The following is a 22,435-nucleotide window of genomic DNA, read 5'->3' on the forward strand; positions in this document are numbered from 1 at the left end:
GCTCTGGATGAGGAGAGACCCATCGTTGCATCTAGATGGCTGCTTGCAAGCTTTTAAGATCCCAGTCGCTACTCGCCAAAGTAGGAGGTGGAACAGTGTTTTGTATAGTATATTATGCCAATTGAGCTTGGTATCCCCTGCGACTATGGTCCCAAGCCCACAGGTTCAACTACTCGGTCCCTCTGGGTATCTGGCTGTTGTGTGTAATACCTTTTGCTTATATTGTTTTAAATCTCATCTTAAAATTACGTATAAAGTTTTCCAAATAATCTGATACTACTTTTTCAATTCAATAGACTGAACCTCCACTGAATACTCCAGAAAACAGGGAATATACTGCTGAAATAATGTTTGAATCATTCAATGTTCCAGGCTTGTACATTGCTGTGCAGGTAAGCAAATTCATATTTACTTAAGCTTGTTTCTTTAATTTTAATCTGGTTTAATTTATTCCGGTAATGCATGATTTTTCCTTTTTTTTCTGCTAGGGCTTTAACCATAACTTTGAGAGCGTATCATACGTAGTTCTCTTCTTAAATTAGTAATTTAGAAAAAAGAAATATTTAGTCAGCAAAAGGGAAATTTTAAAGGAACTAAGTTAACGGTCTTTGGATATTTCAAGGCCTTTCATATGGCAGAGAGGAGGGAACTAATACTTATTAGATTCTTGCTTCATGCCAGGAACTTTACATACCTATATTCATTTATCAACATAACATTCATTTTGGCTACCCCCTTGCCCCCAATAAAGGTCAGGTATATTTGATCACAGTGTTTTACATATACTGTCAGTCATAAATCCCTGTAATATTTTATTGTGCTTAAATTGTGTACAGATGTGTATGACATAGCTTCTCTCTCACCTCTCTGTGTCGAAGCTCACTTCTTACTCTTTTTGTAGTCCTGTAGCATATGTAGTACCTAGCATATCACAAGTGCTTAAGAAGTCATAGGGATTAATCATTCTTATTCATTATAGGTATTTTAATTCTCGTTTTTTATAGAGGACAAAAACTAAATTTGAACAGAGCTTGTTCAAGGTTAAAGGGTGAGCTATGATAAAAGCTGAGGTCAATCTGATTGTATTTTTTTGGAATCCGACGAAGTTCATAGAACTCTAGGATATACAGGACCAATAAATGATAATTACTATGAGGAATATTTTGGTTTAGGATAGCAAAGAACTTTTTAACAGTTAATGCATTCCATAAATTTAACTTGCTGTCTTTTTGAGTTTTCTATTTCTGAAAATATTTAAGAAGTTGTATGAACATCAGGAACCTTATTGGAAGGAATGTATGCTTGAGTTGTAGGCTCTTTGAAGCTGTTAGAAACTTAAAGTGAGGTATTGTGGAAAATTCATCTTTCATTTGTGAGTCTTTACTATCTTTTTACTAAATATGACAAACTTAAGTTTAACAATGTTGTCGGTTATAGCTTACTTTAAAACAATAGCACTAAGAGCTTTGTTTGTTTCTTCTGGAGTCATAACTTAATATCTCAGTGATTTAGTGATCCACAATGCTCTTAAGATCATCATTTAGTCTGTTTTGTTTGTTTTATTATTGAGAATCCTTAACATTGTGTGCTGATACAAACCTATTCTAATTAGGGATCTTAGCTATTTACAAAAGACTTTTAAAAAGGAGCAAAAGATAATTTCTGGTTGTAAGTGAGAGTTTTGGACTTGAAGAATAATTTCTCACAATGAAGTCTAAAAATTAAATTTTATAATTGCAATATGGAATTTTTTATTGTAAGACCTTCAAAAAATAATACATAGTTCTGTCAGCCTGTATTAACTATGGTGTGATCCTGTGTTGAAAAAGTGGCCTAGATATCTTTCTAGGTCTCATACAGCTGTCATATTACAAATAGGTAAAATAAATCCAGTTTTGCTATGTTTTCAATTATTAGTGATATATCTGTTTTGTGGTTTAAATGATAAGAACTCTAGATTTTAAAAAATGAACTAGCTATCTTAATTTCTTAATATTCCAACTATACAGTGAGTTTTTCAGTGGGTGAAATATGTGTTACATATTGTTAAATGCATATTGCATTCAGAAAATTTGAGGCTAATGTTATTTAATAAGAGTAGTAATTGTTTAGAACCATCTGTGAATTAAATAATTAGTGTGATTATTTAGTACTCTCCCTTATTTCATCTTACTTTCTAGTTAGTGACAGGACAGCCCATGAAAACATAAATGATTAAGTCCTGATAGTCTTACTATTATACTCCTTCATGTTAGCCTTTATAGGTTTTTTTTTTCTTTTTTCTGGTTGTAGGAGAAAAATGGCTCTCACTAAAATTGTAAAAATTTAAAATAGACTCCTAAAAACAAATACAAACCTGTAAATGTTTCTTAATAAAAATGTAGGATATAGACAATCACATTGTGTAATACAAATTAATTTTGTGTATTTTCTTTTCATAGATAATACATTTAAAATTGAATTAAGTACACCAGTAAACTACTTTTTTTAAATAACTCTTTTTGTTTTTATTGTTTCCCTGTCTTCTTTTTGTTCAAGGCCGTTCTTGCCTTAGCAGCATCCTGGACCTCCAGACAAGTAGGAGAACGGACGTTGACTGGTACAGTAATAGACAGTGGAGACGGTGTCACTCATGTCATTCCTGTGGTAAGGATATTTTAAAAGTATTGAAGAGAACATCAAATAATAAACCTGACAAAGCTAAATTGCACAATTTAATGCCACTCTCCAAAAGCTTTAAATACTATGCCTTAAAAAGTTGCTATAATTTGACCAGCTGTTTGCATAGTCATATTTTGCTTAAATTATTAAAATTCTATAAATAGATGCCAAAATGTTTCTTTTGGTATAGAATTACATGACAGCTTGAAAAATAATGGATAGCAATACCTAGAATGGAAATATTTTTTGTCATCTTAAAAATGGAATTCTGTTTTCTAGTTTGGGTGTGTGTGAGCCAGTTGATGGCTCTTATTCTTAATTGACGGAATTTAGACTGGCACAAAGGTTAAAGCAGTTAGTTGTAAGCAATTGAATTTTAATTTATTTTATTGGATAAAAAGTTGGGTTATGACTGTACTTTTTGGTTTGTATTTAGTAAAGCATATTGAGTTTTGAATTTTTCAGTTAAAACAAATACATCAAATTGAATTAGTCAGAGATACCAATTTTCTGCCAAGTCTTTTGTGCTTCCAGTTATTAATGACAAGTTAGGTTTTTTTTTTTTTTTTTTTAATTGTATTTAAGCAAAAAACAAAACTCAGTGCCATTTAGTCGATTCCAACTCATAGCAGCCCCCTTTGGGTTTCTGAGGTGGTAAATCTTAACAGAAGCAGATTGCTCCATCTTCCTTCCACAGAGTGGCTGGTGGGTTTGAACCTCCAACCTTCTGGTTAGCAGTCATATGCCTTCAAAATGACTACTGGAATTTATACCTACCATTATTAGATGTTCATGTTGTAAGAAGGGACCATTCCCTGGAGAAGGATGTCATGCTTGGTAGGGTGGAGGGTCGACGAAAGAGGGGGAGGCCTTCAACGAGATGGATTGATACAGTGGCTGCGATGATGGGCTCGAGTATAGCAGGGATTGTGGGGCTGGTGCGGGATCGGGCAGTGTTTCGTTCTGCTGTGCATGGGATCGCTATGAGTCGGAAACGACTTGACGGCACTTAACAACAACAACAATTATTAGATGTGTACATATTAGATATATAGAAAGAGGGTTACCTTTTGAATTCATTTTTATATTATTTAAAGAATGAAATTATTTTGACCTTTTATTTTTCATTATTCTCTTATCTATTTTAATACATCAGGCAATGAATTGCAATGGATTACATCTTTAGAGTGACTACCTTTGGATTAGAGTCTTGGTCTCTTGCCACCCTCCTGATGTATTAATAGTATTAGTAATAACTTACATTTTTTAGTAGTAGTTTTACTTAGATATAATTCACATATTTTCCAGACCATCCATTTAAAATGTACAGTTCAACATTTTTTGTTTTGTTTTGTTTTTGCATTTACAAAATAAACCTATCACCACAATCAGTTTTATCATCACTCTGAAAAGAAGCCCTGTATCCATTAGCAGTCATTTTGTATTTCCTCCAGACTTCTCAGCTCATGCTGAGATCAGTGGTTGCACTGATCTGCTTTCTATCTCTATAGATTTGCCTTTTCTGGACATTTCATGTAAATAGAATCATATAATACGTGATCTATTGTGACTGGCTGCTTTGAGTTAGCACAGTGTTTTCAGGAATCATCCATGTTTTAGCATGCATTGTTGTTAGGTGCTGTGGAGTCAGCTTTGACTCATAATGACCCTATGTACACTGCCTAGTCGTGTGCCATCTTCACAATTCTTGCTATACTTGAGCCCATCATTGCAGCTGCTGTGTCATTCCATCTTGTTGAAAGTCTTCCCCTTTTTCACTGACCTTCCACTTTACCAAGCATGATATCCTTCTCTAGGGAATGGTCTCTTCTGACAACATGACCAAAGTAGGTGAGATGAAGTCTGGCCATTCTCACTTCCAAGGAGCATTCCGGGTATACTTCTTCCAGGACAGATTTGTTCGTTCTTCTGGCAGTTCATGGTATTTAGCATGTATAGTACTTCATTTCTTTTTGTGGCTGGATAATCTTCCATTATATGGATATATCTTGTTTTCTTTATCCATTAGGGGGTATTTTAAGTTCTTAAAAATTAGGATGTATCTAACATTTGATGACTTTTTATAATTTAATTGTCAACATACTTTACTTTCTTGAAGGTACGTCAAATAATTGTTCCAATTTAAATTGATAGCATTTTGGGTTTAATGAAGTACCTTGTCTTCTCATTTAAGTCTCAATACCAGTGTATGATCTAGAGTTGTTACCCTTTTAGAGCCACCTTAGTTTACTCATTTATAAAATACAAATATGTGATTTGCCTAATGTCAGCAAATAACAGATGGTGGGACTAGGGCTTGCTCTTGATTTGGCTTGACCTCAGTCTTTTCTTAACATCTATATCACTAAGTAGTGATATCATCATCTTGATGATTCATATCTGAATAAGTAATTGGCAAATAGAAGTGATCAACATGAAAAACAATTGACTTTTAGTAAGAATATTAAGAAAGGGTATTCGTGTTTTCTTTTTCTTCTTTTGAATCAGTGGACTAATTTTATGATTATCTTTACTGACTTACTAGCTATGCTATGTGTTTTTTGGTAGTGGGTGCTCTAGGGTTTATCTTTAATTTAATCATCTTTAACTTATCTTTTATCATATTTAACTTAATCACCATCTAACTTCAAATAACATTCTACTACTTTTTGCATAAGAATCATACGACAGTATATTTCATGTTCTGCCTTTCAGTCTTCATGCTGTCTTTGACATTTATTTTGCTTCTATATATTTAAAACCCCATTAATTAGTTTTAAGCAGTCAGTTATCTTTAAAAGAAGTTTTAAAAAAGAGATAAAATTCTTTCATATTTACCCACATACCATTTCTAGTATTCTTTATTCCTTTGTGGAGGCACAAATTTCCCATCTATATCATTTTCTTTAGATGAATGATGTACTTTGACATTTATTATAGTGCAGATTTTAGTGGCTATGAATTCTTTTTGTACATCTTTCAAAAGAAGTCTTTATTTTTCTTTCATTTTTGAATGATATTTTGCTTGCTAGAGAATATAGGTTCACAGGTTTTTGTTTGTCTGTTTTTTCCCATTTTCAGTATTTTAAAGATGTCACTCTGCTATCTTCTAACTTACATTGTTTCTGACAAAAAGTCTGCTGTTACTCTTATATGTTTGTTCTTATGAATGTAATGTTTCTTATTTGTCTTGCTGCCTTCAAGATTTTCTCTTTATTCCTGGTTCACTGGTTTTGAACAATTTGATTTGGCCTCCCAAAACTCATATCTTCCCCAAATGCAAAACCCATTTTACCCCATCACACTATCCCAAAAGTCTTAAATCAACTCCAAGTCCAAAATCTCATCTTATGAATCATTTAAATAAAATATGGCTGAAACTTTAAAAGTATTCCATCCTGGGACAAAATTCCTCTTCATCTGTGAACCTGTGAAATCTAGAATACAAGTTATCTGCTTCTAAAGTACAGTAATTGAAGAGGTAAAAGAAGATCCATTGTAAATGGGAAAAAATGGAGGAAAAGAAGAAATAATGAGCACCAAGCAAGTTCAAAATCCAGCAGAAAAAATTCTAGTAACTCTCAAGAGTTGGAAATAATACTCTATTTCCTGAGACAATGTGGGCAGTGGACCTGCCCTCCAGATTCTGGGTGTAGGCCCTCAGTCCTAGCTGGAGAACCCATTTACAATAAGCAGCAAGGAGAAGCCATACTACCCCTTTAAAACTCCTCAGCCAAATACCCAAGTTCCTCACTTACAAGTTCTACCTTCCACCAAACATTTGAATATAAATTAGACAAGTTCTTTGTCACTGCATAAAAAGCATCACCCCTTTCTTTCTTCACTGGCCAGTCTTATGTTCATCATTTTATTTTAAAGCTTCATGAGAAGCACATTAACATCCACATTTCTGGCAACATTCTGTTGACAGTGCCATGTTTATTCTCCAAGACTATAGAGACTTTCGATAGCTGTCCTTACTTTTTTGAGTCCTCACAGGAATTGTCTTTGATGTCCATTATTCAACCAACAGTCTTTTCAAGGTAATCTAGGGCCTTAACTATGAGCACATCAAAATTCCCTCAGATTCTATTATTACCCAATTGCAAAGCCACTTCCACATTTTAGGTACATGTTAGGGTAGTACCTCAGTTCTCCAGCTACCAGTTCTGTCTTCATTAAATTATGTGGTGGTTGTTAGGTGCCGAGTCAGTTCTGATTCTTAGTGATGCTGTGTACAACGCCTGAAACGCTGCCAAATCCTGGGCCATCCTCACAATTATTGCTGTGCTTGAGCTCATTATCTAGTTACCTAGTGCTGTTTTATGGGAGTTCTTGTAGCGTAGTGCCTAAGGTACTTGACTGCTAACCAGAAGGCTGGTGGTTCAAACCCACCAGCCACTCCCCGGAAGGAAAGTTGGGCAATATACTTCCATAGTGATACCACCTCAGATACCCAAGGAGGGGTCGGGTTGCTGTGGGTCGGATCTGACTTGATGGCACACAACAACAGTGCTGTTTTAGCAGAAATACCACAAGTGAGTCACTTTAATAAACAGAAGTTTGTTTCCTCACATTTTAGGAGCCTAAAAATCCAAATTCAGGGCATTGGGTCTCGGGGAAGGCTTTCTTTGTCTGTCAGCTGTGGAAGAAACTACTCCTTGGTTCCTTGGTGACCTTCATGTGGCCTGGCATATATCTTTCCCTATATCTCTAAAGAACTTGATTTAAGATGCATCCTACACTAATATACCCTTGTTAACGTAACAAAGAAAACCCATTCCCAAATGGGATTATAACCATAGGTTGTAGGTTTAGGATTTACAATGCATATTTTCTGGGGACATATTCAATCCATAAAAAAACAGAAAAACCAAACTTACTCCCATTGAGTTTGATTTAACCCATAGTGATCCCTCCTTGGGTTTCCAAGGCAGTATCGCTACGGAAATAGATTGCCCAACTTCCTTCCGACAAGTGGCTGGTGGATTTGAACCACCAGCCTTCTGGTTAGCAGTCAAGTGGCTTAGGCACTTTGCCACTAGAGCTCCCAGGAGCAGTACCTAAATTGGTTTTATGTTTCTTCTCCTTGGGGTTCGTTGAGCATCTTTGATCCCTGGAGTCGTTATTTTGATCAGATCTGGAAAGTTTTTGTCTGTTATTTTATTAAAATGTTTTTTTTTCTGTTCCTTCTCTCTTTTTCTTTGAGGATTTCATTTATATACTTGGAGTTGTTGTATAGTTCACTGATGCTTTGTTCATTTTTTTCCCCTAATCTTTTTTCTTCTCTGTATCATTTTGGAGAGAAGCCCTGGAAGCACAATGGTTATATACTTGATTGATAACTGAAAGGTCAGCGTTTGAACCCACCAGGCCCTCCATGGGAGAAAGATGTGGCAGTCTGCTTTTGTAAAGGTTTTTGTAAAGATTATAGCCTTGGAAACCCTATGGGGCAGTTCTGCTTTGTCCTGTATTGTTCCTGTGAGTTGGAATTGACTTGCCAGCAATGCTTTTATATATAGATAGATATGGCTATATCATTTTAGGTTGTTTCTCTTTCTTTGCCTTCAAGTTTACCTTTATTTTTTTTTGGTCTAATCTGCTGTTAACTCATGTAATTTTATTTCGGATATTATATTTTCCCTCTAGAAGTTCTGTTTGGGTCTTTTTATGTCTTCCATTTCTCTGTTTCTCAGGCTCATGTTCCTGTCTATCTTTTTGATCATGTGGGGGTATTTATAGTAGCTGTTTTAATATCCTTGGCTGATAATTCATATTTATCATTTCTTTGTCATCTCTGTGGATTAATTTTTTTTCATCAGGGCTTGTATTTTCCTGCTTCTTTGCAGGTGGGATAATTTTTTATTGGATACTCTATGTTTACATTGTTGGGTCCTAGATTTTTGTAAACCTTTAAATGTAGGTAGGCCTTTTTCCTGGGACCCAGTTAAGTTATTAGGAATCAGTTAGATTCTTCAAAGGAATCCTTCTAAATGTAATTTAGCAGGTCCAGACCAGCTTTTACTCTACTGTTAGTTTGTCCCCACTGTTGAGTCAGTACTCTTCTGAGGACTCCTATCTGATGCGCCCCATATTTGTCAGTTTTCTTTTAAGACAAGAGGGTGAGTGTTACTCCTAATAGTTTATCATTGCCAGATGAGGAAGTTCTTGATAGTGTTGCTAATGAAATATAATTTTGCTACATTATTTGTTGCACTTGTCATCTATATTAATACATTAATGACCCAGTTGTATGGAATTTAATCATTTGACATAATGATGGTGCATAGACTGTTTCAGGCTTGTGAAATGGTTGCCTATTTCAGTAAGAAAGATAAATGCCAAAATTTGTGGGCTTTTGAACATATTCCCTGTAGTGCAGTATAAACTTTTACTGAAATTATGTTGTTGTTGTTGTTGTTATGTGCCGTCGAGTCATACCTGACTCATAGCGACCCCTCCTTGGGTTACCGAGGCAGTATCACTACCCCTCCTTGGGTTTCCGAGGCAGTATCACTACGGAAGTAGGATTGCCCAACCTTCCTTCCGAGGAGTGGCTGGTGGGTTTGAACTGCCAGCCGTCTGGTTAGCAGGCAAGTGTCTTAGCCACTATGCTACCAGAGCTCCCGAAATTATAATAGATTTAAATTCAGTATCCTCCCTGATATAAATACCTGTCTAAAACATTTAATAATTATCTTTTCAAATTTAGTATGTGTATGAAATTCTAAAAAATGTATATGTTTTTGATTTCAGTCATAGTTACAAACTCTTATCAATGAGAATAAACCTAAGTTGCTGGCTATAGTTCATAATTTTTGTACAGTATTATAAATTGTTTGATAAATATGAGGAATGCAGTTGAGGATTAATGACTAGAAGAATTCTCCTAGGATAATTCCTACATCAACCTGAAAAGCTGGTCTTTAATGATTAATTTCTTTAAGTTATATTAATTTTGAAAATAAATAGGACTTTTTATTTTTTGGTTTAGGCGGAAGGATATGTGATTGGCAGCTGTATTAAACACATTCCAATTGCAGGACGAGATATAACATATTTTATTCAGCAGCTGCTGAGAGACCGAGAAGTAGGAATCCCTCCAGAACAATCCTTGGAAACTGCTAAGGCAGTCAAGGTAAAAAAGTGGTGGAAATTCAGTTAAAAATTAAAGTCATGTAACATTAGTATGAAATGTACTTATGTAAAAAAAAAAAACAAAACTTAAAATACATCTTCTGTTGGTCAGTTACAAACCATTAATTTTAATTACATAGTTTTTTTCTTTCTTGTAAATTATTGGAGAATTATCAACCCTTTGCCTCTTTTCCCCTCATTTCACTTTTCAGAACACTAACACACAAGAACATTTGTATCAAATGACCTTAATATATATTTTTGTGATTAATATATATGGTTAGGATTATTCCCTTTAGTAAAAATATATAATTATATATGGAATATATATATATATATGGAATATATATAATTATTCCACCACTAGTTTGTCAGTTTGTCATACTGTGGTGGCTTACGTGTTGCTGTGAGGCTGGAAGCTATGCCACCAATATTTCAAATACCAGCAGTGCTATCCATGGTGGACAGGTTTCAGTGGAGCTTCCAAACTCAGACAGACTGGGAAGAAGGAAGGGGCCATTCACTTCTCAAAAAATTGACTGTTGAAAACATTATGCATAGCAGTGAAACACTGTCTGATATATTTTACTACAGAGCAATACGTTAAAAGAAAAATGTGAATGTTATGTAAGGTATTAGGTATTTTAATAGTCTGTTGCTATTATATAAATGCTTTATGCACTCTATCAAATCACTTAGCATAGCTTTTCAGATTTATCATTTGCCACCATAACACATTTCAGTGAGCTTCTCACATAATGTTTTGAATATGTGAAAGCAAAACTGCCCTGGCAGGGAATATCTTCATCTTCTCCTCTTTGTGTTTATGGAGTTTTCCATTGCTCATCAAAGATTAGGAGAGAAAATCAGTTGACTGCTACCTAGGTAGTAAGGACATTATCTAAATAGCTGTAGTATTATCCTATTCTTCCCCAAATTGGTAGAATAGAAATTAAGTATGTAAAAAATTAATATGAAGACTACTATTTCAATACCCTTGGGAATTCTGTGGTGTTTAAAAACAAATATGAAACACATGAGATGTTAAATCTCTTCCAGAGAAGACTAATTTTTAATTTGTATCAATGTCTTATTGATTATATTATTTATTGATTATTATTATTATTGATTATATTAATTATTGAAAATACACAATCCTTTTTGACTTTTGCTAAAACAAGAGGAAACAAATTACTTGTGGTTCTTTGTTTTTCTAGGAACGCTATAGTTACGTCTGCCCAGATTTAGTAAAAGAATTTAACAAGTATGACACAGATGGATCAAAGTGGATTAAACAGTATACTGGAATCAATGCTATCTCAAAAAAAGAATTTTCCATTGATGTTGGTTATGAGAGATTCTTAGGACCAGAAATCTTTTTTCATCCAGAGGTAAGTTTTTCTGTACTGGAATTGTTTTGAAATAATTCAACAGAGAATATCGAGTAGAAGATATCCAGAGAGAATTACTCTCAGAGACTTTCTTTAATATACTCTAATATTACATTGAGTCTGTGAAATGGTAATAAACCTGTCTAAATTCACGAATTAACTGTCAGCACAGAGTTAATTCCTATAAGGTGGAGATCAGACATACCTCCACTTACCAACCTTTTTACCCCTTTTGATACCATCTGTCTTCCCCACAACGGTTTTTGCTTCTCTGCTGAATTCAATAATTTCTTGCAGTGGCCTCACCCAACACACTGACTGTACTTACAGGTACTTGGTTTATTAAGGAGCTAACAGGCTGCAACTCAGATCAGGATCAGGAAGCATGTAGGCAAATCTGGAAGGCTTCCCTGAAGTGGAAAGGATATCCCTCCTTTGTTCACTGCAGGACAGCTTTTGCAGTTCCTTTCAGCCATGCAAACCAGCAGTCCCTTCTCTTTGCCATACATACTCCCTCAGCTGTGTAGACTTCTCAGCCCCCTCTCCACCCCACGCAGGCCTTTCTGCTTTCCACCTATCTGGCATCAGCCTCTCCCTTGTTAACTGACCCTGCTCATAGCCAGTTTAGCAGTTTTTTTCCCCCGCTCTCTTAATTGCATTTCTAGCAGCAACTTTCTGGCACACTACTTCTGCTGCAGGGCACCTTTAGGCCTCTCTTGGTTTTAGTGGTGTAACCCTTGACTGATTTAACAGCTCATTTAGGAGATTCTTTTCCTCCTTTCTGTTTCTGTCTTCTTCCCTCTCTTGCCTTTTCTCCATTCCTGCTTATTTCTTCTTCTGTCTGTCTCTGAGTTTGGCCACTTATATAAGCAAACTCTTTGTCAGTTGTAAGGTGTAGCCACTACCACTAGAGCCACAGACTGAGCATTCCACTCTTGGTAGGCCACAGACACTTCATTTGCAAGTATGCTGTCGTTACTTCATTTGCATGAGTATATTAACCAGTCCCCGCAAGGTGAATAAAATAGACCAATGGTACTACAGGCTGCAACTCAAGGCTAGAGATAAAAATCAAACCTCCAGTTGTTTACAGTGTACTTAGAAAGAAATGTCAGTCAACCTAGACAAAGGTAACAAAACTTGTAGGGTAGAAAACAAAGACAAATCTTAGGGTTTAGGAGACAAATCTTTCAAGTTGTTTTCTAAAGGAACTCATTTCAGCGGTCTTTTTTTTTTTCCCCCAGATGATTTTTAGTTTTGTTCCATGGTGTTCTCCCACTCTATCCAGGATCTCCTACATAGATCCCCCTTCGAGTGGTTACAGTGGTAGCTGGGCACCATCTAGTTTTGGTTTGATCGTTGTATAGGCTGAGGATTGCATGGTGTACCAGTCGCTTGGACTCATTGTTTCCATGCGTCTTTGGTTTTCTTCATTCTTCTTTGCTCTGAACGAGTAGAGACCCATCATTCCATTTAGATGGCTGCTTGCAAGCTTTTAAAATCCTAGTTGCTACTTGCCAAAGTAGGATGTGGAACAATGTTTTGTGTAGTATGTTATGCCAATTGAGCTTGATGTCCCCTGCAACTATGGTCTCGAGCCCACACTTCCAACTACTCGCTCCCTCTGGGTAGCTGGCTGGCTGTAGCCAAGAAGTGACTACAAACTTGTTCCTTGTCAGCTCTACTATATACCTGGGAATTCTTACAGAACATACCAATAAACTTGTAGAAACATTGTCTGCCAACTCTATACATGGTCTTGGGCACACTGCCCCCACCATAGACATACCTAATAGCTAAGCCTGTCCGCCCCTCTGTCCACCCATATATCCATGTCTGCTTTCACTGACATCACAGTGCTGTATGTGAAAAAGAGTTCATCTTTGTTGTATGTACCTCCATGTACCGCTGTATGTCTTCCTCTTCCTCATTGCCACCGTGTTGATGACTCACATTTGGTACATTGTCCTTCCCTTTACCCAAATCATTACTTGTCTCTACCTATCTAACAGTGTTCCCTCCTCTCCCCTCCCACTCCTGGTAACCAACAAAGAAAATTTCCTTCCATATATTAACCTTCCTTGACTTTTTGTGATAATGGACTAATAAAATATTTGTCCTGTGATTGACTTATTTCACTCAGCATAATGCCCTCCAAGTTCATTCACGTTATGCGGTGTTTTGCAGATTCTGTGTTATTCTTTAGGGTTGCATACTATTCCATTGTGTGTATGTACCATAGTTCGGTTATCTGTTCTACAGTTGATAGACACCTAGGTCGTTTCCATCTTTTGGCTGCTGTAAGTAGTGCTGCGATGAACATGAGTATGCATATATCTGTTCTTGTCTTGGCTCACACTTCTTTAGGATATATACCTAGTAATAGAATGGCTGGGTCAAATAGTATTTCTGATTCCAACTTTTTAAGGAGTCCCCATACTGCTTTCCATAATGGTTGTACCATTTTACAGTCCCACCAGCAGTGTACGAGAATCCCAATCTCTCCACGTCCTCGCAGCATTTGTTATTTTATGTCTTGTTGAACTTTGCTACTAGTGCTGGGGTATCTTATTGTTTTGATTTGCATGTCTCTAATGGCTAATGTTCGTGAGCATTTCTTCTTATGTTTGTTGGCCTCCTGAATATCTTCTTTGATGAAGTGTTTATTACATCTTCTGCTCATTTTTTAATTGAATTATTTGTCTTTTTGTTATTGAGGTGTTGGAGTTTTCTATAAATTCTAGAGATAAGTCCCTTGTCAGATATGTCATTGCTGAATATTTTTTCCCAATCTGTAGGTTTTCTTTTGACTCTTTTGGAGAAGTCTTTGGAAGCACATAAAAATTTGATTTTTAGAAGTACCATTCATCTGGTTTCTCTTCTGTTCTTTGTGCATTTTGAGTTATGCTTAATAGTCTATTTATGCCATATATTGTTATTGTTATGTTATATGCCATAGAGTCAGCCCTGACCCATAGCGACCCCTCCTTGGGTTTCCAAGGCGATATCACTACGGAAGTAGGATTGCCCAACCTTCCTTCCGAGTTAGGGCCCCTAAATTTGCCCCTAGTTTTTCATTGAGGAACTTTATAGTTTTAGGTTCCACATTTAAGTCTTTGATCCATCTGGAGTTAGTTTTTGTGTTTCTAATGTTGAACCATCCTTGCATATCTGATATGAATCCCACTTGGTCATAATAAATGATTTTCTTGATATGTTGTTGGAGTCTGTTGGCTAGGATTTTGTTGAAGATATTTGCATCTATATTCTTGAGGGATATTGGTCTGTAGTTTTCCTTTTGAGTGATGTCTTTGCCTGGTTTTGGTATCAAGGTTATGGTTGCTTCATTAAATTAATTAGGGAAGATTCCACCCTTTTATTATGTTCTGAAATAGTTTGAGTAGGATTGGTGTCAATTCTTGTCTGAATGTTTGGTAGAATTCTCCAGTGAAACCATCTGGGCCAGGACTTTTTTTGTTTGTAATTTTTTTAATGACCTGTTGCAAAAACGGCAAGGAGGCCACATGTTCTGACCTCCTCTAATCCCACAAGAGGAAGGCAGAATCACCATCAATAGCACAAGGCCTATTCCTACAAGACCAGCCATGCTGCCTCCCTCCAGCCCTTTCACCAACCGTTCCTCCCAAAGCACCCACCACCTCTCTCCTGGGTTCGATAATTCGCTGCAGTGGTCACACAGAACTCACGGATTATGGGGTTTATTAGGGAAGCACCACAGGCTACAATTCCAGTTCAGGAAAAATGCTCTGTCTCTCTCCCAGCCCACGTCCCTCAGCCAACAGTCTCTCACAGTCTCTTTCCCAGCAGTGCTGGTTCCTCGGTGTCTCACTCAGCAATGCGTGTCTCTTGCATCTCTTTCCCAGCAACGCATGTCTCAGCAGCATGTCTTCCTCCACCAGCAGTCAGAGAGAGTTCTGCCTCCAGGAGGCCTCCTTTTGAGCCTGGAAGGGTGGTCAGACTAGCCAATCACAGCATCAGAACTCTAAGCACGTGAGAGAGAGTGGGCACCTCCCAGAACATTGTTTTGTGCCACGCCCAACAGAAATACTCCAGGTGGACAACTTCAGCAATCAGGAGCTCCTCAGTTGCTCATAGAAAATCCCACCTTGGGGTTGACAAAGACTTATGGGTAGAAAAGGCACACTAAGTAATTTACTACACTGCACCTGTTCAATTTCTTCTTTTGTTATGGATCTGTTCAGCTTTTCCACCTCAGTCTGTGTTAGTAGGTAAGTGGTGTGTTTCTAGAAATCTGTCCGTTTCTTCCATATTTTCAAATTGTTTTAGTACAGTTCTTCATAGTATCCTGGTATTATCCTTTTAATTTCTGTTGATTTTGCTGTGATGTTGCCCATTTTGTTTCTTGTTCATGTTATTTGTATTCTCTCCCTCTTTTCCTTTGTTAAATTTGCCAGTGGTTTTTTAATTTTTTTCATAAGACCAACTTCTAGCCTTGTTGATTTTTCCTTAATTTTGTCAGTATTTTCCTTCATCTGTCTCCTAATCCTTTGAAAATACCTAAATATAATTCTTTTGAATTTCTTATCAGGGCATTCCAATGCTCGTTCTTCCTCAAGGATGTGTTGTTCTAGGTCTGTATCCTATTCCTTTGTTTCTACCACTTTACCTTGCTTCTTTGTGTGGACTGTGATTGGTCTGTTGTCTACAAGACATTGTGACTTCATCTTTGTGTTTAGATCTCTGTTTGTTGTTGTTATGTGCAGTCGAGTCGGCCCCGACTCATAGCGACCCCACCTTGGGTTTCCGAGGCAGTATCACTACAGAAGTAGATTGCCCCATCTTTCTTCCGAGGAGTGGCTGGTGGGTTTGAACTGCCAGCCTTCTGGTTAGCAGTCAAGTGCCTTAGCCACTATGCTACCAGAGCTCCCAGATAGATCTCTGTTTAACTGTTCATTAAGAGCAGTAAAGGTGAGTCAGGCTTTTCTTGGTGCTCATTTATTGTTGGTCAATTTGTGGAGGAGGAGGTGGTGGCTGTCACTCAGTGAGTGGTGCTGCAGGAGGTGTGGAGTGTGGTTGCTCACACATATGGGCACAGTTGCTGTTCCCACTCAGTTAGACAAAAACAGTCAAAAAAGCCATCAAAAAAGTAAAAGCATGCAGACAAAAAACACAACTCATAAGCACACAGGAACAATCACCAAAAAAAGGAAAAAGAAGGAAGAAAAAAAAAAACATAATATCTGGGGAGAGGGTAGGTAATAAGAGAAAAAAGGTAGAGTAGGAGAATAATTAAGAAACAAGTGGAAAAAATGCAAAAAGAAAATCAAGGAACAGGATTAACCAGGACAAAGAAAAAATTGGAACCAGGAATAGAGGGGAGAAAGCTGAAAACTAAAACCTGGGAAGGAAAGACTAATAATAAAAGAGACAATAATAATTTTAAAACAGCCAAAAACAAACTAAAAAAAAGATAGAAAAAAAAATCTGGGTGGGGCATGGCACCCAGGCTTTGTCTGAGTACACAGACTAGGGTGGAATTCCTGCCGGCCCAGAAGGTGTGTGGGCGTGAGGGATGGCCGCACCTCTGTTTACCAAGAGGGTGTGGATTATAAGAGTAATAAGGGGAATATGGCCACTTTCTAGTCATTGGCATCCAGAATGTCCTTTGGGTTTCTGTCAAGTGGAGCCTATTCTTAAGTCCCTGAAATCTGGGAGAGTGCTGTCACTTTAAATATCCAAAATGGTTGAACCACTGGTAAACATTCTAAATGGCTGCACCCTCTGGACAGGCAAAAGTTCCACAGCTCAGCTCGCCTTCCTCTTCGCTAGCTCCCCTTTTATTCACCAGCCACTAGGGCAGTCCACTGTGCAGTCCCTGGCTAGCAGGGCTGATTTTTAGGTTAATTCTTAGGTCCTAATACCACTTGGCAATATCCAAGCTGTCTGTGCCATCAGGATCACTGCCAGACCATAGCTCCATATGTCTCCTTTTTTGGTGTCTTCATGCAAATTCTTCTTCTAGTTGAAGTTTAGTCCACTTCTGTATCCTTCCCTTCAAAGCTCAGGGCTACAGGCTTATCTTCTGTATCTTTTCTTTGATGAAGAGGGTCTGTGCACTCTTTCTGCGTATTCGGCCATCTTACTGGAACTCCTACTGTTTCGTTTTAAGAAGACTTCAGAGAGCATTTTTGGCTTAAGCTTTAAAGATTATCTCAGGGCAGGGGCTCTGGTAGAATAGTGCCTAAGGCACTTGACTGCTAACCAGAAGGCTGGTGGTTCAAACCCACCAGCTACTCCTCGGAAGGCAGGTTGGACAACCCTACTTCCGTAGTGATACTGCCTTGGAAACCCAAGGAGGGGTTGCTATGAGTCGGGGCCAACTTGACAGCACATAACAACAACAGCAGCCAAATCATGGGTCCAGAAAGTCTGGAGTTCGTAAAAATTTGAAATTCTATTCTGCCTTTTCCCTATTTTGATCAGGATTCTGCTGTAGAATCTTCGATCAAAATAATCGGTCATGGTAGCCAGGTACCATCCAGTTCTTCCAATCTCATGGCAGAGGAAGTAGTTGTTCATGGAGGCAATTAGCCACACTTTCCATGTCCTCTTATTTTTGACTCTCCTTTTTCCTCTGTTGCTTCAGGTGAATAGAGATGAATTGTGCCGTGGATAGCTGTTTGCAAGCTTATAAGACCCCAGACGCTACTCCACAAAGTAAAAAGTAGAACAGAAGTGCTAAATAGGTTATTAGGCCAGTTAACTGGGATGTACCCTGAAATGATGACTCTAAACCTCCAAACCAAAGAACCAGATCCCATGAGGTTTTAGTTGTACATAAACAGTTTCAGCAGCTACCTTTTTTTTTTTTGGTGGTGGTTGTAAATATATCTATCACACACAGCTTATAGTAATTCAGCTTTTTACAACTTAATTGACAACAAGTACGATAATCAGCTATGCAACTCTACTCTTAATAAGTACAGTATTTCCATCACCATAACCATCTCTTACCCCTTTTTTCCCACCCCTGGTAACCAGCAATAAACTTTGTCCTCTATACATTTACCTTTTCTTGTCTTTATATAAGTGAAGTTATACAGCATTTATCCTTTTGTGATTGATTTATTTTACTAAGCGTATCTTCCAACTCCTCCATATTGTAGCATGTATCAAGCCTTCATTTTCCCTACTGGCTAAGTAGTATGCCAGTGCTACTGTATGGCATATTACTTGTATGTATGTACCATATTTTGTTTATGTACCAATCATTTGTTTATGGCATATTACTTGTATGTATGTACCATATTTGTTTATGTACCAATCATTTGTTAATAGACATTCAGGTTGTTTCTACCTTTTGGCTATTGCAAATAGTAGTGCAGTGAACATTGGATGTACAAGTTTCTGTTTGAATCTCTGCTTTCAAATCTTTTGGATAAATACGTAGGAGTGGAGTTTCTGAGTCATATGGTAGTTCTGTTTTTAATTTTTTGAGGAGCTACCACAGTATTTTCCACAATGGCTGAACCATTTTTGCATTCCCACTAGCAGTGGGTTAACGGATCCAGTTTTCCCACATCCTTGCCAGCATTTGTTATTTTCTGTTTTTGTTTATTTATTTATGTTAGTCATTCTAGTGGGAGTGAAATGGTATCTTATGGTGGTTTGATTTGCATTTCTCTAAGGAGCTCTGGTAGCATAGTGGCTAAGACACTTGCCTGCTAACCAGATGGCTGGCGGTTCAAACCCACCAGCCACTCCTCGGAAGGAAGGTTGGGCAATCCTACTTCCGTAGTGATACTGCCTCGGAAACCCAAGGAGGGGTCGCTTTGAGTCGGGGCCGACTCGACGGCACATAACAACAACAAAAATGGCTGTTGACATTGAGCATCTTTTCATGTTTGGTTGCCATTTGAATTTCCTCTTTTGTGAAGTGTCTATTCAAGTCCTTTGCCCGTTTTATGCTCTCTGTAGGTTGATTTTTCGGAAGTCATCACTAGGACTTTTCTTCTTATGTGCCTCTGTGTGGACTTGAACTTCTAACCTTTTGTTTAGCAGCTGAGTGCATTGACTGTGTGCCCCACCCAGGGGTGCCATTAATATTTATGACAATTTCAGCAAGTAGTTTGGGAATGTTTCTTGAAATGTCTCCCCTGGTACCCACTTTTGTAAAAGGACCATTATAAAAACCTTCAATTGACTAGTATAACAAAATGGTTAACTAGTAGCAAAATAGTCTTTTGAAGTTTCCATGGCATCTTAGCAACATGAAGGCTGTATTGTTGAAATATGCACATTTAATACTGCAGAATTAGTCTAGTAGCTTTGTAGCATAAATTTAAATTAATAAAATTAACTCATTCGGTCATATTTCAGCTTATGGCAACCCCATGTGAAGAACTACTCCATAGGGTTGTTTTGGCTGTAATCTTTAGGGAAGCAATTTGCCATGTTTTCCTTCTGCAAAACTGCTGGATGGGTTTGAAACAACAACCCTTAGGTTAGCAGCCGATCACCAACCACTTGTACCGTCTAGACTCCTGTTAAATGGAATTATTAACATAAAATGCCTACTCTGCTTATTCAATATTGAGAGTGTTTATTTTTTAATTTTGCTTATTCATTAAGCACATATTAAGTAGATACAATTTTTATGATAATGGTTTAAACATTAGATATTCAAAGATGAAAATTATTTTATTTTGCTCTTATGGAAAATATCTAAACAGGTGTAGTTGTTTTAATGAAGGCATGTATTTGATGAGGGAATAGGAATAGAAAGCATATAAGAATGCTTGAGAGAACCAAGGAAACTTCTTAGAGGAGGTAACAATTGAGTTGAGACTTAAAGAATGAATGAATATGTCAGGCAGGTAAAGTAGGAGAATATTTCTGGTAGAGGAGAGAAGTCAGGCAGAAGTTTGGAACATGACAGAGCTAGATAATAAAAATATGAAATGAGGGAGTAGTAGGAGATGAATCCAAATAGGTTTTCATGAACATGATGGATCATGATCAAGAGGAGCTTAATATACTATGCAAAGGAGTTTGTTAGATTCCATAGTTGTGCAGAAATCTTCAGCATGAAAGTGGCAGTTAGATTCATGTACAGTATTAGGTCACTGTGGAAGCATTAGGTTGGAAAGAATGGAACAGAGGTGTGAATTGAGTTGGATACTGGTGAGTTTATTGCAGTTTTCAGGTGAAGGATGAATAGTATATAAAGTAGATGAATGAGAATGACAAGGTTGGTTTAAAAAGAAAAAGTAGAATCAGCAAGACTTAGTGATAGCTTAGATGTGAGAGGAGTAAGAATATGAAAAAGATTGTGCTATCCACTGAAATGAAGAGTGGAAGAAGGTGAGGTAGAATCAGGAAATGAGTTTATTATGCGTCTTTAAAGTGATTCAAATTGAGTTGTATTTCCTGGTGTGTGTCCATATTGTGGCAAAGGCAGAGAGAGATTGACCAGATGAGAGGATGTGGAGCGGGAAGAAGATGATGAATGGGCCATAGTGAAAGACCAACACTTAATGGACAGGCACAGTAAGAGGACTCTGCAAAGAATATTGGACAGTACGAACAGGTAGAAGCCAATTCAAGGAATTGTGGTTATAAAATTTAGAGAAGTAAATGTTTCAAGGAGGTAAGATTAAATAGTGTCAGTTGCTATATTGAGGTAATGTTAGAAGAAATCTGAGAAGTACTCAAGGGTTTTTAGCACCGAAGTTACTGCTTATCCTAACAATTTCAGTGGAATGATAGAAGCAGCTTATTGAATCAGTGAGAAGTGAAGGTTTGGAAATAGTTTTAGCATGCTGGGAGGCAACAATGAAAGAAAAGTGTGGTCACTACTTGCAATTGCAATAATAGTTATTTTTAAGAAGAGTAATTCCAGTGACAGGTGATAGAGTTAAGTGTGGTGCAGGAAAATGGAAATGTGGAGGTGGAGGGGTGGTCAGGGGAAGGACAGAGAAGCAGATCATGTAGTTGAGTTGAGGAAGTGTGCATTATAGTCATAGCTTTATGTTTTCTATGAAGTAGAATCAAGCTAATATTTTAGAAGGTATTGGAGAGCATCCAAAAAAACCAAAGTCACTGCCATTCATCCAACTCATAGCGACCCCTCCTAGGGTTTCCGAGACAGTATCTCTACGGAAGTAGATTGCCCAGTCTTCCTTCTGAGGAGCAGCTGGTGAGTTTGAACTGCCAGCCTTCTTCTGGTTAGCAATCAGATGTCTTAGGCACTATGCCACTAGAGCTCCTTTGGAGACATAGCATATTTTATAATCACTGTTAAGGGAATTAAGGAGCTCTGGTGGTGTAGTACCTAAGGCCTTTGACTGCTAATCAGTCACGAATCACCCAAGCAGTTGTGGGGAAGGAGCTAAGGGTTTTGGCAAGGCAAAAGTGTTGTAGCATTGGGGGTGGGGGTAGGGAGATGAATAAATCCAGAAGTCTAAATAGAGAGATACAGGCAGAGATCAGAGATTATGGTGTACATTGTAAACAAAGGAGTGAGGCCCAGAAGGGTAAAGAATTGTGGTTAAACTAGTTTTAAGATTTTTAGAGGGCATGTTTTCCTTATACTTATTTAAAAAAATAAAAACTAATTAAAAGATATGTGCATATAGTTTTAAAAGTCAAATAACACTGACAGACTTAAAACAAAAATGGCAGCTCCTCACCTGCTTTTATGTTCTGCAGAGCAAACACGCTCAGCTCCTTTAGCTGTTGCTCTCTAATCATCTCCAGATTTCTAAGTACTGTGCTTATATTGCTGTTTCTTGGTATATCAGTAGTTTGTCTACTAACTTTATTTTAGGTTAATTGAAGAGTTTTTCTAGACCTTGTTTCTACCCAGCCAGTCCATATGTTAGGTTATAGTTATTGAATAAATCAGTGGTATTACAGTATCTATGACTTTAATTCAGTACTGAGATAAATAGGGTAATGTCGTCATTTCTTTTTCTCATAAAATACAGCTTTTTCTGAATTTTTGCCTTGTTTCTTCTGCTTTATTTGTTGTTTGTTCATTTTTTTTTATTTGTTGGGGTTGGAATTGATTTCTTAGTTTATATAAGGTCAGCACGGGAACTTGGGGATCTTACTATTTCATACAGAAAATTTTAATAGTTTCTTTTTTTAAAAGCCCTGTTTTACTTTTCTTTGTGTGGTTTCTTATACCTTCAATCCTGGAGTTTTTTAAGATTCTGCAGGATGAATTGATTCACTTACCAATAGGCTCTTCTGGTAGCACT

General features: G+C 37.3%; 1 protein-coding gene across 1 annotated transcript in view; it reads left to right on the forward strand.

Annotated features, from left to right (window-relative positions):
- Nucleotides 1-22,435, forward strand: part of ACTR3 (actin related protein 3) — an 83,808-nt gene that overhangs the window by 50,210 nt on the left and 11,163 nt on the right. The window contains exons 6-9 of the mRNA XM_042780504.1: nucleotides 297-392; nucleotides 2,539-2,646; nucleotides 9,656-9,799; nucleotides 11,016-11,189. Coding sequence (XP_042636438.1) covers nucleotides 297-392; nucleotides 2,539-2,646; nucleotides 9,656-9,799; nucleotides 11,016-11,189 — 522 coding nt within the window. The remainder of the gene's footprint in view (nucleotides 1-296; nucleotides 393-2,538; nucleotides 2,647-9,655; nucleotides 9,800-11,015; nucleotides 11,190-22,435) is intronic.

This window comes from Orycteropus afer, unplaced genomic scaffold, assembly GCF_000298275.1.
Source record: "Orycteropus afer afer isolate SDZICR_OR568_19922 unplaced genomic scaffold, OryAfe1.0 scaffold00004, whole genome shotgun sequence".
NCBI lineage: Eukaryota > Metazoa > Chordata > Mammalia > Tubulidentata > Orycteropodidae > Orycteropus > Orycteropus afer.